At 40.4% G+C, this 18369-nt stretch overlaps 1 protein-coding gene across 1 annotated transcript in view; it reads right to left on the bottom strand.

Moving 5' to 3' along the window:
• SUPT3H (SPT3 homolog, SAGA and STAGA complex component) overlaps positions 1–18369 on the bottom strand; it is an 881555-nt gene that overhangs the window by 859439 nt on the left and 3747 nt on the right. Inside the window, exon 2 of the mRNA XM_030198764.1 lies at positions 15456–15559. Coding sequence (XP_030054624.1) covers positions 15456–15559 — 104 coding nt within the window. The remainder of the gene's footprint in view (positions 1–15455; positions 15560–18369) is intronic.

Below are 18369 nucleotides of genomic sequence, written 5' to 3' on the forward strand. Positions count from 1 at the left end.
ACAGCACTGGAATTCAAAAACCAGAGATATAATACAATGTTAGCACAATACTAATGATAAACCTAATAAGCATGTATTAGAACATTCAACTAACGTAGATATGATGCTAAAGATTTTCTACAATATGGCTTACCATATAGCTGAGGGACCAAGAGCAGATATATGATGGGAACAAGTGGCCTAGTGGTTAGGGTGGTGGACTTTGGTCCTGGGGAACTGAGGAACCGAGTTCGATTCCCACTTCAGGCACAGGCAGCTCCTTGTGACTTTGGGCAAGTCACTTAACCCTCCATTGCCCCAGGTACAAATAAGTACCTGTATATAATATTTAAGCCGTATTGAGCCTGCCATGAGTGGGAAAGCGCGGGGTACAAATGTAACAAAAAATAAAATAAAATGTGTGGTACTGAGTCAGCTGGGATAATTTGATGGTTAGCTAAAATCAAGGCAAGTTCTTTGTATAATTAAGCAAGAGATAAGGAACTGATCTAACTTACAGTATGTGTGGCATGCTAGTCCATGTGCAGAATGGGTGTACAGTCAATCACACTACATATTAAAGGCTTGGGAGAAGAGCAAGGCTTTCACCTACTTCCTGAAGTAGAGGTAGTCTCGAATTATATGTAGCCCCTCTGGGAGTAAATTCAAGAGCATGAGGTATACTCCTGAGAAGACTCGCTGGTGGGTGTCACATCTTACAATTTCTTTTAATGAGGGTACAGATAGTGATGATCCTTGAGAGGACCTTAGAGGTCTTAAAGATGTGTAAAGGGTTAACTTATTCTTTAAGTACTCTGCCCATTTTGTCTAAGGGCCTTGAAAATCCAACATAGAGTTTTAAACTTAGCCCTGTAAGGTACTGGTAGTCAGTGTAGCTTTTGCAGGAAGGGCTTGATATGGTCATGCTACTTACAGCCTTCCATTAATCGTGCTACATAAGTATTGCCATAATGGGCCAGACCGAAGGTCCATCAAGCCTAGCATCCTGTTTCCAACAGCGGCCAATCCAGGTCACAAGTACCTGGCAAGATCCCAAAATAGTACCATACATTTTATGCTGCTTATCCTAGAAATAAGCAGTGGATTTTTTCCCGTGTCCATTTTAATAATGGTCTATGGACTTTTCTTTTAGGAAGTCATCCAAACCTTTTTAAAACCCGCTAAGCTAACTGCTTTTACTACATTCTCTTGCAATGAATTCCAGAGTTTAATCACACATTGAGTGAAGAAATATTTCCTCCAATTCGTATTAAATTTACTACATTGCAGTTTCATTGCATGCCCCCTAGTCCTAGTATTTTTGGAAAGAGTAAACAAGCGATTCAAGTCTACCCGTTTCATTCCACTCATTACTTTATAGACCTCTATCATATCTCCCCTCAGCTGTTTTTTCTCCAAGCTGAAGAGCTCTAGCTGCTTTAGCCTCTTCTCATAGGGAAGTCATCCCATCCCCTTTATCATTTTCGTCGCACCATGGGTAAATACAAAGGGGGAAAGGGACTTGATATACCGCCTTTCTGAGGTTTTTGCAACTACATTCAAAGCGATTTACATATATTCAGGTACTTATTTTGTACCAGGGGCAATGGAGGGTTAAAGTGACTTCCCCAGAGTCACAAGGAGCTGCAGGCATTATAACATCCTCATTTTTGTTTTCCATTCCTTTCCTGATAATACCTAGCATTTTATTTGCTTTCTTAACCGCCACCACACACTGAGCAGAGGGTTTCAACGTATCATCAATGATGACGCCTGGATCCCTTTCCTGGTCGGTGACTCAATGTGGAACCTTGCATTATGTAGCTATAGTACGGGATCCTCTTTCCCAAATGCATCACTTTACACTTGCTCACATTAAACATCATCTGCCATTTAGATGCCCAGTCTCCCAGACTCGTAAGGTCCTCTTGTAATTTTTCACAATCCTTTTGCGATTTAACAACTTTGAATAACTTTGTGTCATCAGCAAATTTAATTAACTCACAAGTTACTCCCGTCTCTAGATCACTTATAAATATGTTAAAAAGCAGCGGTCCCAGCACAGACCCCTGGGGAACTATCTACCCACCTCCATTGAGAATACTGACCATTTAACCCTACTCTGTTTACTTTTAACCAGTTTTTAATCCACAACAGGACACTACCTTCTATCCCATGACTCTCCAAGTTTCCTCTGGAGTCTTTGTGAGGTACTCTGTCAAACGCCTTTTGAAAATCCAGACACACAATATTGACCAGCTCACCTTTATCCACGTTTGTTCATCCTTTCAAAGAAATGTAACAGATTGGTGAGGCAAGATTTCCCTTGACTAAATCCATGTTGGCTTTGTCTCATTAAACCAGGCTTTTGAATATGCTCTGTAATTTTGTTCTTTATAACAGTCTCTACATTTTGCCCAGCATCGACATCAGGCTCACCAGTCTATAATTTTCCAGATTTCCTCTGGAAACTTTTTCAAAAATTGGCGTTACATTGGCCACCCTCCAATCTTCTGGTACCATGCTCAATTTTAAAGATAAATTACATATTACTAACAAGTTCATGTTTCAATTCAATCAGTACTCTGGGATGAATACCATCCGGTCCAGGAGATTTGCTACGCTTCAGTTTGTAGAACTGCTCCATTACATCCTCCAGGTTTATAGAGATTTCAGTTTCTGTGAGTTGACAGCTTTTAATAGCATTTCTGGCATCGGTATCTCTCCCAAATCTTCCTCGGTAAAGACCGAAGCAAAGAATTCATTTAATTTCTCCGCTGTGGTTTTTGTCTTTCCTGAGTGCCCCTTTTACCCCTCGGTCATCTAGCGGTCCAACCGATTATTTTGACGGCTTCTTGCTTTTAATATATGTAAAAAAAATTGTACTATATGTTTTTGCCTCCAATGCAATCTTTTTTTTTTTTTCAAAGTCCCTCTTTGCCTTCCTGATCAGTGCTTTGTATTTGACTTGCCATTCTTTATACTGTTTCTTATTTTCAGTTGGATCCTTCTATCATTTTCTGAAGGATTTTCTTTGGGCTCTAATAGCTTCTTTCACCTCACTTTTTAACCACGCCGGCTGTCATTTGGTCTTCCTTCCTCCTTTTTTAATACATGGAATACATTTAGCCCGGGCTTCCAGGATGGTATTTTTGAACAGCATCCACACCTAATGTAAATTTTTGACCTTCTTAGCTGCTTCTCTAAGTTTTTTTTCCACCATTTTTCTCATTGTATCACAGTCTCCTTTTTGAAAGTTAAATGCTAACGTATTGGATTTCCTGTGTACACTTACTCCAAAGCCGATTTCAAATCTGATCATATCATGATCAATGTTATCAAGCGGCCCCAGCACCATAACCTCCTACACCAGATCTTGTGCTCCACTAAGGTCTAGGTCTAGAATTTTTCTCTCTCTTGTTGGCTCCTCTACCAGCTGCTCCATAAAGCAGTCCTTCGATTTCAAGGAATTTTACCTCCCTAGCTTGCACTGATGTTACACTTATCCAGTTAATATTGGGGTAATTGAAACTATTATAAATATTAAAATTACAGAACACATAGACAAACGTGGTTTAATGCGACAGAGTCAGCATGGGCTCAGCAAAGTTTTGCCTCACCAATTTGCTTCATTTCCTTGAAGACGGGAATAAACATGTGGATAAAGGTGAGCCGGTTGTGCATCTAGATTTTCAGAAAGCTTTTGATAAAGTTCCTCATGGAGACTCCTGAGAAAACTAAAGTCATGGGATAGGAGGCAAGATTCTGGTGTGGATTAGGAATTGGTTACTGGACAGAAAACAGAGAGTAGGGTTAAATGGTCACATCTCTCAATGGAGGAGGGTGAACACTGGTGCTATTTGACATATTTATAAATGATCTGGAAATCAGAACGAGTGAGGTGACTAAATTTGCAGATGACACAAAACGATTCAAGGTTGTTAAAACTGTGAAATACTGCAGGAATACCTTAGGAAATTGGAAGACTGGGCATCCAAATGGCAGATGAAATTTAATGTGGACAAATACAAGGTGAGGCACACTGGAAAGAATAATCTGAATCATAGTTACCTAATGCTAGGGTTCAGCACTCAAGAAAAAGATCTAGGTGTTGTTGTAGATAACACGCTGAAATCTTCTGCTCAGTGTGCAGAAGCGGCCAAGAAAGCAAACATGATGCAGAGAACTATTAGGAAAGGGATGGTGAATAAGACCGAAAATACTATAATGCCTCTGTATCGCTCCATGGTGCGACCGCACCTCGAGTATTGCGTTTAGTTCTGGTCGCCATATCTCAAAAAAGATATAGCAGAATTAGAAAATGTTCAAAGAGTGACCAAAATGATAAAGGCGACTCCTCTAGTATGAGGAAAGGTTAAAGAGGTTAGAGCTCTTCAGCTTGGAAAAGAGACAGATGTGAGGAGATATGATTGAAGTCTACAAAATCCTAAGTGGTGTAGAACGAGTAGTAGTAAATCGATTTTTTACTCATTCCAAAAATACAAAGACTAGGGGACACTCAAGGAAGTTTCACGGAAATACTTTTTTTTTTTTTTTTTTAAAGGAGGAAATATTTTTCACTCAACAAATAGTTAAGCTCTGGAACTCTTTGCAGAAGGATGTGTTAGCAGTTAGCGTTTCTGGGTTAAAAAAAGGTTTGGACAAGTTCCTGGAGGAAAAGTCCATAGTCTGCTGTTGAGACAGATATGGGGAAGCAACTGCTTGCCCTGGGATTTGTAGCATAGAATATTGCCATGATTTGGGTTTCTGCCAGGTACTTTGTGACCTGGCTTGGCCACTGTTGGAAACAGGACAGTGGGCTACATGGACCACTGATCTGAACCAGTATTGTTACATGCAGAGAACATTACACTAATGGCACCAAGTTACGGGTGCAGTAGTGTACAACTGGAGAAGAACAATAGGTGTACAAAAACAGAAATGACTGCACAGGAAGAAGTTGACAGAACCAAAAGGAAAATAGATGCCTTCTCAGTTGCAACAGCAGAACATATACTCAGACAGAGAAGAAAAGCGAAGAATAAAAAATATAAGAAATGGCATCGTTGGCAAAGAGGCAAAGAGGACACCTTACTAACACAGTGCTTGGACAAAATGAATATGTTGGCATGCATGCACTAATCACAAAGGTGAATACTATAGTCTAGGTGCCACATTTGGGGAAGTAAACATCTAAAATAGCTGCACAGTGCACAGGAGATAGTGGTTGCTGTGGAAGGGCAGACTGGACAGGCCATTTGGCTCTTATCTGCCGTCATGTTTCTAGGTTTCTAGCACTACTCTGCAAATAACTATTTAGCATACATATCACATATATGCAAGAGCGGCAGACAAAGGGGTTGGGTGGATCTTCCACGTACATGTATAATTTACTGCAGCCTTGCCTCACTTAGCCACCTGCACTTATGCCAGGTCTATGCCCGATATACCTGCAAGTGCCTAAATATTAGGCACACCCAAACTGGGCTACATTAGTATCCTATATTGGAACCTAGGTACCTAAGTTCCATTATAAAATAGGCTTCCTCCGCATGATCTCATGGTGCCTAATGATCTCTGTCTAGAAAATGGGTACACAGCATAGATGTTACTTGTTATATACATATTTTTGTAAAAAAGAATGCCATAAACATTTCTGTGTGTACACTTTTTCTACTTGCATTTACGGAAGAAAAACTGAAAATCCAATTAGAATCTTTTAAAAAGTTATTTTAAGCTCCCTCATTCAAAAGCAAATGCTGCCCAAACCACTATATATTTAAAATATATTCTTTCTCTACAATCTGGAGCACAGTGTACACTACAAGAATTTACATACCCTGCTAACCGCATTCAAAAATAAACAATTCTGTGCCGCAGAGAGCTATGAGCAGCTTCTGTACATGTTCCCAAGGTAATGGGAGACAGGGTGCCCAGAAACAAGCGCTGAAATCCAAAGAGAAGGACATTAATGTAAACATCATCTCAGCTGCACCGACGCTTTTCCCTCATTTTGCGTCTACAGAGAACATGGTTAATACATCTGGCCTCTTATTTTACCACTGTACATTTTGAGAGTCAGCAACTACTCAAGGCCTAGCTCTCAAGAGTTGCAGAATCCTTGAAAACAAAAGCCCAAGCATCTCATTAGTTTATTTGGCTTTAATTTACTCACTGTCCCAAACCCAAGCCAAGTTCCATTACAGCTACAATGTTACTTCCCTGCTCCAATCTAAGCATTGGATTTACCACAGTACACAACCACTTGTTAATGTCTTCAGTGCACACTTTTAATAAAAAGGTCACATTGAATAAAATAAGACCTGAGGTAAACAGCATGTGTTAATAATACATGGTAGTGCCTTTGAGTACATCTAACCCTACATCTGCATCTGAGGAAATGGAGTGTGGTGACTTGCCAAGGTCATAAGGAGTATTGACGAGAGGCGCAGGACTTGAATCCTGGCTTTCCTGGTTCTTAAAACAATCAAAACCGAGTTCTGGGTCAAACAGATTTAATCTCCTGCTTTAAGCATTTAACTACTCCTCCATCCCAAACATATATGTAATTGTATACTTGGGACTGGGTCAGACATTCTATCGACTCCTGGATCTGACATGTACATTCTAAGGACCAAACCTACTGTCCAGTGCTGCACCTGACTATAGAAACTTTCTAAGAAACAAAAGCATAAGTTAAGCGTTACAGAAAATCTGCCGAGATTAGTGCCGACAACCTTCTTGCTCATAATGAAACACAGAGCACTACCATGGTAGCACACATCTCATCTGACAGACAGGCAAATCTTTCACCACTTCAGTGTCTTTTAAAAACTCCATACATCACACTCCAGGTATAACAATTCTTCAGGATGAATTATCACTGTAAAACCAGAAGCTGTTCCATAACTGACTCCATCTGCTCACATGAAAGAACAGCCTGCCAGAAGCTGTAGAATTCTAGAAATAAGCATCTAGCATGGAAATGAATTTAAAGTACTACATAAAATGACACTTTCCATTATCAATGTGCAAATTTGCTGGTTACAGACCGTCAGCAGATATTTCTTGCAATGATTCTTCCCAGAGTGTAGTGCAGAGAGAAAACTATGAACATATCCACTGAATACCAGAAATGTACAGCGGTGTCAACACCAAAGCAGTACAGGCATCTCTGCAGTCACATTTTCTTCTACTAATGCATTTTGCTAAATGTTTGGAATAAAGATGGTTAGCCTCTAAAAGAAAAATTTTAAAAATTATGTCTGCATGCTTTACCCACCGAAAGAGACTTTTTAAAACTGCCTGCCCAATATGCAGTTAAATGTTACGTGCATAGAGCTTGTATGTGCATAAGTTTACCCGGACTGAGTGGAGAATTTCTGGGGATCAGATTGATGAGGCGTTTGCATTTACATGCATACTTTTGAAAATTCAACCACATATGCAAAACCTAAATCTGAAAATCTGTGCAAGTCTGAGAACGGGTGTAAATACATACCATTTCCCTGGAGGGATTTTCAAAGTGGACATACTAAATTCTTTTGCTTTGAAAAGGTTTAATTTGGTAAAGAATGCATATAGTTTTTCAGGTATGCAAAATTTTAAAATTACTCCTATAGCCCTCAACCTACTAATATGCTGGTGACTCATTTGTGTTAGCGACACAGCTTGAGAAGGAGGCTGCCTTCATACAATGACAATCGACTACTTATTCGGGTGCCATTCCGAATAGTACCTTGAAGATTAGGGTGCTTGCTTTGAAAAATATTCTTGCCTTGACTGGTAGCCAATGTAGTGTTTCAAGCAGTGGGGTTGCTCTTTCATATTTCAATTTCTTGAAAATCAGTTGCTGCCATGTTTTGGACTGTTTGAAGCAAGTTTAGTATGTTTTTCTTGCACCCTACATATGCTGCATTGCAGTAGTCTAGTTGTGCTAGTATCGTTGATTGGACCAGTATCCGGAAAGATTGTCCAGGGAAATAGTCTCTTATTCTTTTCAATTTCCAAAGTGTTCTAAAGCACTTTGATGTTACTGCTGATATTTGATTGTCCTGCATTAGGTGTTTGTTGAGAATGATTCTTAGTATTTTAAGTTGTGTTTCGATGTGGTATGTTTGTTGGTTGATTGTGACTTTCTGGTAGGATGTGGGGTTGTGTGGGCTGGATAGTACTAGGAATTTGGTTTTGTCTCTGTTCAGCTCGAGTTTGAAAGTTGTTGCCCATTCTTCTATGAGGTCCAATCCTTTTTTTTATTTTGTCCTGTATTTTGTGATATTGTTTTGGAAAGGTATGAAGATGGTGACGTCATCTGCATATATAAATGGGTTGAAACCTATTAATTCCAGTTTTTTTGCAAGTAGCACCATCATTACATTGAACAGTATTGGTAATATTGGCGATCCCTGTGGTACCCCACACTCAGAAATCCACGAGGCTGATATTTGGTTGGACATCTTTACAATGTAGGATTTGGTCTTTAGGAAGCCATTGAACCATGTTGCCACTGCACCGCTGATTCCTATGTTGTTGAGCAGTATCATTAGTGTGGTGTGGTCTACTAGGTCAAATGAACTTGATATGTCGAATTGTAGTAGTAATACATTTTGTCCTTGGCATGTTATGCTTCTGAATTTTGTTATCAGGGTGGTTATGACCATTTCAGTGCTGTGTTATGGTCTGAAACCTGATTGGGATTTATTGAGAATTTTGTCAAGTATTCCATTAATTGCTGTGTTACTAGACCTTCCATCATTTTGGTTAGTAGTGGTATTGAAGTTACTGGTCTGTAACTTGTTATATCGCTGATCTTGCTGGTAGTGTTTTGGGGGATATGTGTGAGTACTATGTCGCCTTTGTCTGCTGGAAATTGGCCTCTTTCAAACGTGTGTGACGTGTTTGGTAAGGTACTCAATGAACCAGCCTGGTGGGTTTTTCATCATGTAGTTGAGGCATTTGTCAAGTAGGCAGTATATTTGCCCGTATTTTGTCAATAGCGTCTTTATTGCATCTAGTTGGGGTGGTTTGAATGTGGTCCATATTCTGTATGTTGCGGTGTGGTTCGTGTGTTTCATAGACTTTGAGACACTATTTCCTGTTTGCAGAAATTGTTTGATTACGATAGTGAGGACTGTGGTCCCACTGCTCCATATATTGTTCGATATATATATACGATTTAGTTGGTATTTAACATCGTATCACATCATAAGACTCCTGAAGAAGGCACCTCGGCACCGAAATACGGCTGTATTGAGTCACTTTCTTTGATTTTACCAATAAACTTCTTTTAATCATAAGTCTTTTTCTCTGTTTGGAAGAGCCTACCTTCCCCACTCCTCCTTTGCCTTCACTGAACTTGTTTCGTGGAGATTCAGTGCACCTCCACACTCCGTGTGGGCTCTCTCCTGCTTTCATAGTCCTGCAGGTAGTCTGTGACATTTATTTGTGCTTTTGCAGGGTTTGATCTTGTGTTTGTTGTTTTGTTTTTGAAGTATTGTGCAAGCTCATCTGCAATTGGTAGTGTTTCAGTTGTCGCCAATATGTTCTGGGTTTTCAGTAGTTTGTTCATGAGTTTGAATATTTTTTTCATATTGGTCTGGTAGAGGTTCGTATATGTACTGTAGTGTTCTGCTTTTGCTTTCTTTATGCTGTTTGTGTATGTTCTTATGGCTTTTCTCCATATGGTTTTGCTTGCATCTGTTTTATTTTTGGCCCATGCTCTTTCGAGTTTCCTACAGCGTTTCCTCACGTGTAGTAGTTTGTCATTAAACCAGGAAAGTGGTTGTTTTGTGATTTTTGTTTTGAGTGGTGCTATTTTGTTTAGTGTATTTTCACTTGTATCCTCAGGTAGTATGTCGTTGAATTCTTTCATTGCTGTTGTCCAGAATGTGTGGTTGTCTACTTTTCCTCTGGTTGCGAATGTATGTTGGGTTCTTGGCTCTGTTTTCTTGCTGTTTTCTTTCCACTGTAGTGTGAAAGTGAGCTTGCTGTGGTCTGACCATAATACCTCTTCCCATGTGTGGCTTGTGAATATATGGTTGTTACTCGTTGAGAATCTGCGGGCTAGTATGTCTAATTGGTGTCCTTTTGTGTGTGATGAGACTCCTTGTGCTGTTAAGTTCCATTGGTTTATGAAGTTCATTAGTGTTCTGGTGTGTGTGTCATTTTGTTTTTCTAGGTGCAGGTTTATGTCACCTATCAGTAGGACATTTGGGTGATTGGTGCAGATGTTTGATACGAAGACAATGAAATCATCATGGGCATTTGTCCAGCTTCCTGGAGGGCGGTAGAATAATGTGATGCATAGTCAGTCAGTTAGTGCTTTGTCTGTGATTTTGCATGCCAAGATTTGGATTGTTGAGGATGTGTGTTTAGCGACAGGTTCTGCTGTGAAGAAGGATTTGTATATTATTGCACTGCCTCCTCCCCTTCTTTTGGTTCTGTTGATATGTATTATTTTGTATCCTGGTGGGCATAGGTCTAGTAGTGCAAGGTCGTCTTCAAGGTGCAGACATGCTTGTTATGAGCAGTAGTCCAAGTTGCTCCGTTTCTATCCAGTCTCTTAGTAGTGTTGTCTTATTTACTGCTGATCTCGCATTTATGTAACCTATTTGTATTGGGACATACATGTCGTGTTTAATGTTGGTGGTTTTAACAGTTTGTAGTTGTCTGTGTGGTCTGCCTGTTTTGCTGTTCTGATTTTGTTTAGGTGTTGATCATGTTTGGTTTCATGTTGCTGGTTGTTTGTTTGGCCACTGCATTGTTGTTTTGGTGGCAATTGGGCTCTTCCAGTTGTTGGAGTGGGCATCTTCTTCCTGTGATGCGTACTAGTATTTTGTTCCATTCGGTTGGAGTTGTTGTTAGCACCCCCATTATCCACATTGTTAATGTATAGAAGAAGATCCATGCCCTTAGATTGGTCATTTTGGGGGGTAACATCTGGTTTGGGGGTGTTTGCATGTGAATGTGTGTGTGTGTTTGAGCTCTGAGGTGCTTGTGTTAGCCATTTCTTCGTTCAGACTTGACAAGAAAAACAAAAACTACCAATTTTCACTATGGTGGAGCATTACATTGTAGCAGCAGGAGCTCTGGCTGCACTGATGTCTGGTGTATAGATTTTTGGACTCATACCATTTTGAGAGGACAGAACAGGCAATCACCATACTAGGAAGGGAACGGGGGTGGAGACGATACCAACATTATCTTCAATAACCTGAAGATGTTGTTATGGATATGGTTTATAATGGTCAGTTTCATGTCTGTATTGTCTGTTTTAATTCTATATGTATTAAAATTGGTCCAGAACTGTGATATAAATCTTACTAATAAATAAGGTGCTGTCCCCTCCCATAATCAGCATTACAGAACAATAAGAAAGACTGATTGTAAGCCCAGATGCAAAGGAGGTAATAACATGCCAGCAACTCCTCACTTTGAATAGTGTGCCTAGAGACTGTCAAAAGCAAAAAAAAAAAAAAGATCCCCAACATACCATTACGTTGAAAGGAAAACACCCAAAATAGTGTGTTAAAAGGTCTGTGCTGCAGCATTGAAGCATCATCAATAAAGCAGAAACCAGTAGGAAACCATGGGTCTTCAGCACACAGGGCAAATGTTACATTTGCAACCTCCCCCCACAACCCAGGCCACATCACAAAGACCCTGGAGCTTCTATTTTTTGGCCTTTCAGCTCCTTCTTCAACACCTCACTGAACCTGGGTCCATGGCCCCCTCCCATCCATACGCCACTGGCAGAATCACAAAACAGCAGCCAACACAGCACTTTAGGGAAAACAAATTTACATTTTTATCAGTATTAGCCCTGACGAAAATCCACAGTGGACTGAAACATTGGCAAGAATATAAATGTCTCATATACATTGGCCCCTGGTATGTACTTCTGCTCCAATTCTGATTACTACCTGTACAAAACGCAAAGGATATTCTACACAGGACAACTGAATTTTTCATGACCCAAACTCCGAGCATTATGTGAAGAGAGTTAGAAGCCTTTTAACAAAGCCGCAATAGGCACTTGCATGCCAAAAAGCACTGCAATGGGATGAAATGAGACGTCCCATGGTAGTGTGCCAATCAGCACATACTAATCCCACACTGAAAAATATTTGTTATTTTTCAGCATGGGAGGCGCGACTATGGGTGGAAAGTAGGCATTCCCTGTGCTAATCGGGTAGTGTGGGCACATTGCCGCGTGCTGCCCAATTACTGCGAGGTTAGCACGGGAGCTCTTAGTTCCTACAAAATAGGTGGTGGTAAGGGCTCCCAAAGTAATGGCCAAGCGATAATTGGGAAATTAGTGTGTGGCCACACAAATGCGGCCATTTTACCACATCGCTAAAAGTGGTTGCAGCACGTGGTAAACCCACAAGCTAACAACAGACCGGCCACTTTTTAGTGTAGCTTAATAAAAGAGCTCCTAAGTGCACTAGTACCTTTTTACTAGGCGCTAACGAACACTTAACACAGCAAAAAATGGATTACCACGGACGTGCTACTACATCAAACAGTAGTTTTGGAATGAGCATGCGCTAACGTGCTAATTTTTTTTTTTTTGGGGGGGGGGCATATCAGGGGTAGAGAGGAGGCATTCCTGGGCTAACCAGTTAGCACATCTATATTACTGCAAGTTACCTGGTTAGTGCACGGATAATGCAGAAGCCCTTATTGCCTACAAAATAGGAGGCGGTAAGTGCTCCTGCAGTAATTTTTTAAAATGGCAGCGCACTGACAATTTTAGCACATATACATTTATTTTAAAAATAGAAAAAAAATGGATTTTTACAGCATGGTAAAAATGGTCTTAACAGGCAAAACGGCACACTAAGGCCCATTTTTACTGCAGCATAGTAAAAGGACCCCTTAGTTTTGTAAGTCTACAAGGAAGCACATAAAAGATGAGCTATGATAAAAACATGAAACTGTACAGCAGGCTTCAATAAAATGGGAAGCACGAAGTACCATAAAATGAAAATATCAAGAGGTCATCATATGCAGCCCAAAGTAGTAAAGCTCAAAAGGAAAGTGGGGGAGAAAAAAAACTATTCATTGAGCAAGTATGGGGTGATAAAAACACTTCAAAGGAATTCCAGTCAAGGTATACGAACTAAAACTGTAGAAGAATTCAAGCTAAACACAGAAGGACCTTTGCAGCAGACAAGGGTGGGAGATGAACAGTGAATAAAATCTGTAACAGAATAGCAGGCCCGGTAGAAAAAAAGCTAACTCAATCCTTTACTCAAAATGACAGCTTCTATGTCCCAGGATGTCTCCAAAACCATTATTCCAGCAGATTTCTATTCTGAAAACATCTTAATGAAATATGAGGGTAAATTTTGTTCTATTCTACTAGTATCTTTCAGTGCACCTAATAAATGCAAAATGCTATTTGATTCTTTTTAAAATGTTGCCAAACCTCAAGATAAAACACTTAGAGGCCCTTTTTACAAAGACGCACTAAAAAGTGGCCTAGGTGCTACTTTTAGCAGGTGATTTTCCCTCACGTTTAGGCTTCCTCTTAGCGCATCTTCCAAAAAGCCAAATTTCTATTTACAGCAATAATGGCCAGGCGCTAAGTCCAAAATTAGTGCCTTGCCATTTACTGCATGAGCTCTAACTGCCTATTCACTTGGCAATAAGGGCTCATGCGCTACCCTGCGGCAATGTGGCCGAACTGTCGATTATGGCCAGGAACTGCTCCCCAGGAGAAAACAGAAAATTATTTTCTACCACGGGAAACTGCGCACGCCAACTTCGGAACTACCGCTGGGCTCCTGCGCTACCCCCACAGAAGGGTCAATTTGGCACGCCTTTGTAAAAGGGCCCCTTAATAGGTCGATCACATCAAACTATGCAAAATCCCAACAGACGTTTTATGGTTATGACTGCATCAGTGGTATGAAACCAAGAAAAATCAGATATTAGGATCCTTCCTCCCTTCCCCCAAAACAGAAATGTGTACTTATTTAGTTACCCAGGGGTGAACCTTTCCATGATGCCCCTAGTCAAACCTAACAGGCCAGCTGCTACTACAATACTGGGAGGAGGTTTTTCCCATAAGATCCCACCGGCCCACATATCATTCCCCTTAGTTTGAAAACAAATCACTCACTGGATACAAACTACCACAGAGAACTAACAATATTAAACCCATGTTCTGAATTTTTTTTATTTTATTTTTTCTCCGGTCCCCTCTCCCTTTTACTACAGGAAAAAGGGGAAGGAGGCACTGGGAAAAATGTGTTTACAGGAAGCATTACGTATTGCTTTGTTTGCAAAAGTTCATGCGTAAGTACCTCCCACTCACTGGAAGAGCTAAATCTGTAGCAAGTGGGAGGCTAAGGAGGGACCATAGAATGACAGCATCATCTCAGTCCAGTTTCTGAATGGCAACCAGGAAGGCTGAAACCAGAGCTCTACTTAGTCAACTGAACTCTGGAAAAAATGCCGCTCCAAACAAGTGACCTTGCTTCTGACTGGCCACCGAGAAAGCGTGAAAACTGCCACAGCCTACAGCCTTGCATTTAAACTGCACAGCCTACAGCCTTGCATTTTCTCAGAGATCATATTTATTCTGAAACTGGAGTTCTGGTTTTTCCATTCCCCATTCTTTAAAAAAATAAAAACAGAGAAAGCTCCACATTCCTCTTCCTGCCCCACTAGTTTACATCTTTAGGGAGACCAAGAGAATGCTGCCTCTAAACATCGCTCCAGAGCTGTGGTTCATATATTGTAACACTCTTCTGACCAGAAGCCTGACCTCTAAAAGTCAGCTGCTTTTACGGTCTGGCTGACATTACTAAGCATCACTCCGATAGCTTTCTCAAAGCAAACACACACATTTTGGAGTTTTCTATTTTAAGAACAGTATTTGGATTCACTACGTGAATGTGCTCTCAAACTGAATATATTTACAATGACCACTCCTGACTGAAGAAATTTTCAGAACTTCTGCATGTTTTTTCACCATGCATGTGTCTAAAAGGACTTCCCCTAACTTTTATCTTGGTGTGGTCTGTCTGTACTCTATGTCATAGGCACAATCATTTGAAAACGATTGGGGGTGCTACACACAATGCAAATCACCTTTACCCGGACACAGTAAAGGAGCTGGCACCCACACAGCTGGATCCTATGACTCTGTCTTATTTTTCATCTCCCTGCTTTCTACTCCAGCACACAACTGTGCCTCACTGGTCTGTTTTAGAAGTCATTTTATATTTCATACTGCCAAACACAGATGTCCAAGATCATCATTTACATCGCACTAAACTTTTCAAGCTCTGGCTAAAATTTAAATTGCAACCTAATCCCTCACATGTCGTCATCATTTTTTTTCTGAAGTTGTTATGCAGAAGAGAATCCTTCCCAAAGTCTCCTTGAAACTCAAACCCTTTCACTCCTGAAGTGAACATAGAGTTTGCACTCTGTTTTGCCCTGTGATGGGCTGCAACACTTACATCATGCTTTGGATTTCAGGGGCAAAGCTGGTAGCCTTGGCTGCCCCTCTCCCACCGCTCGCAGAGGCCAGAACTGACATCGGACTGACTGCAGTACTACTCATCTGACCATATAAGAGAGAAAGCAAAAAAAAAAAAAAAAAGGTCAGGAGAGGCGCTAGTTGTATATATATAATTTATTATTATTAATATTTATTATTATTATTATTTATTTAACACAGCACAGTGGGCAGGAAGGGGGTAAAATAAGACTAAGGAACAATTTTGAATTAAAGCAGCATGTAGTGATGCTGAGCTCCTGCTTGCCACTCTGAGTCTGGGGTACAGCGGGCTGTGTGTACTTTGTTTTCAGTGTTGTACATTATGAGGCATATTTTCAAAGCACTTAGCCTTCCAAAGTTCAGTGGTTTGAAAATATGCCTCAATGAGACCTGCAGATGCAGCACGTGCACAAGGCCATTCTAGCAGGCTCGGCACATACGGGTGTGAGAGAGAATGAGAAGAGATGGCAGCAGCCTGGACCAGCATCAAGAAGAACATTTGTACAGTTCACCACAGTCCAGCTTCTGCTAGTTACTAACAGTGGTGCCTCCCCGCGTCCTCTTCCTACTGCTCACGATTGCCAGATAGTGAAATATTTTGGAGCCCAATTCACACCAAAAAGTAGCCCAAAAATCTTGACACCAAACAAAAATCAGAAATAACTTCCCATCATTCTAAATACACCCATAGCTCTAAATGAAATCAAAGGTAAAGTAACATATTGTACAATTCAATGTGCTGGACATCTGTCAGCTAAAAAAATACCAAAGAATATCTACCCTCATAACCAAATTTAAACAACTAATAGCAAGCGGACACAGTGTGCTGCTCCTTCAATTCGACATGTCCAACGCGTTTGACATGGTTTGCCACCAAATACTCTCGAACATCCTAGACTACTTTGGGATTGGAGGAAACGTACTAAAGTGGTTCCAAGGATTCCTAGAAGCTAGAACCTACCAAGTGATCTCAAAATCAAAAACGTCAATACCATGGACACCAGAATGTGGAGTTCCACAAGGATCACCGTTGTCACCAACCTTATTTAACCTAATGATGACACCTCTAGCTAAATCGCTATCCAACCAAGGCCTCAACCCGTACATTTATGCAGATGATGTCACGATATACATCCCATTCAAGCATGACCTAACAGAAATTACAAAAGAAATCCAACATAGCCTCCAAATAATGAATTCATGGGCGGATGCATTTCAATTGAAACTAAACGCAGAAAAGACACAATGTCTCATCTTATCTTCACAATACAACTCAAATAAAAACAATACTATAAACACTCCAAACTATACTCTCCCGGTCTCTGACAGCCTGAAAATTCTGGGAGTTACAATTGACCGAAATCTCACACTAGAAGACCATGTGAAAAATACAACAAAGAAAATGTTCTTCGCCATATGGAAACTTAAAAGAATCAAACCTTACTTCCCAAGGGACATATTCCGCAGCCTAGTACAATCAATGGTGCTGAGCCACTTAGACTACTGCAACGCAATTTACGCAGGTTGTAAAGAAAAAGTCATTAAGAAGCTGCAAACAGCCCAAAATACAGCAGCTAGACTCATATTCGGGAAAGCAAAATACGAAAGCGCCAAACCCCTAAGAGAAAAACTACACTGGCTCCCTCTAAAGGAACAAATTGCGTTCAAAGTATGCACCATGGTCCACAAAATTATACATGGGGATGCTCCGGCCTATATGACAGACCTTATAGACCTACCTGCTAGAAACACAAAAAGATCAGCACGTACGTTCCTCAACCTCCATTACCCCAAATGCAAAGGATTAAAATACAAGTCCACTTACACAACCAGCTTCTCCTACATTTGCATGCAGCTATGGAACGCGCTTCCGAAGACCATAAAGACAACGCAAGATTTAGCTATCTTTCGAAAACTACTGAAAACTGACTTATTCAAGAAGGCATACAACAAACAACCGTCCTAATTACCAAACAATAAGAATGAAGAATAAGATGGACCGACCCTAATCACGCGACCAAGCAAACTCAATGACCTTAATGAACAAACAATACCACTTCTAATCTAATATCGACTACTATGCAACCACAAAATGACGACTAACCTCATCACCATACACTTTTACTCTCACCCTAATGTCCTCACCTGAGCAACTACATAATGCCGACATCTACACAAGATCACAATCAAGCTCATTTTCAAAGCACTTAGCCTCCCAAAGTTCCATAGAAACCTATGGAACTTAGCCTCCCAAAGTGCTTTGAAAATATGCCTCAATGTATTCTTCCACCACGTATGTACGCACTTGATTGCAAAACCATGTGCATATTTGTAGTCCGGAAATGGCAATCGCCATTACGGCAAATGTAAGCCACTTTGAGCCTGCAAATAGGTGGGAAAATGTGGGATACAAATGCTACAAATAATAATAATAATAATAAAATAACCTCTGGAAAGGTTCCATAAAGACGTATAAAGCTAACGAGCAGTTACAAAGCTCATGCAATGTATCACACTGAAACCCTGAATGTGTCACACTAATAAAGCAGCATCACCTCATGTCATGTCGGCAGTTTAAAAAAAAAACACATCTGACTTAAGTGCTGCTTACACTGCAGTTTAATATCTTAACACACAAAAACGGTCACTAACAAAGACCTCATAAATACATGAAAAAATGCAGGACACTGTGTGAAGCAACATCACATCTTAAATTAAAGTAGTGCGCCTTCTCTCAGCCACCATCTTAAACAGTGTTTCCCATGCTTTATGACAGCTGTGTCTTACCCTGAGAACTGTGCCGTGTGCAAGGACATGTTTAATCTTAGCATATCATCACAGTGTACCATGCATATAATACTCGTACTAAGGGA

Source organism: Microcaecilia unicolor, chromosome 3 (assembly GCF_901765095.1).
Source record: "Microcaecilia unicolor chromosome 3, aMicUni1.1, whole genome shotgun sequence".
Classification (NCBI taxonomy): domain Eukaryota; kingdom Metazoa; phylum Chordata; class Amphibia; order Gymnophiona; family Siphonopidae; genus Microcaecilia; species Microcaecilia unicolor.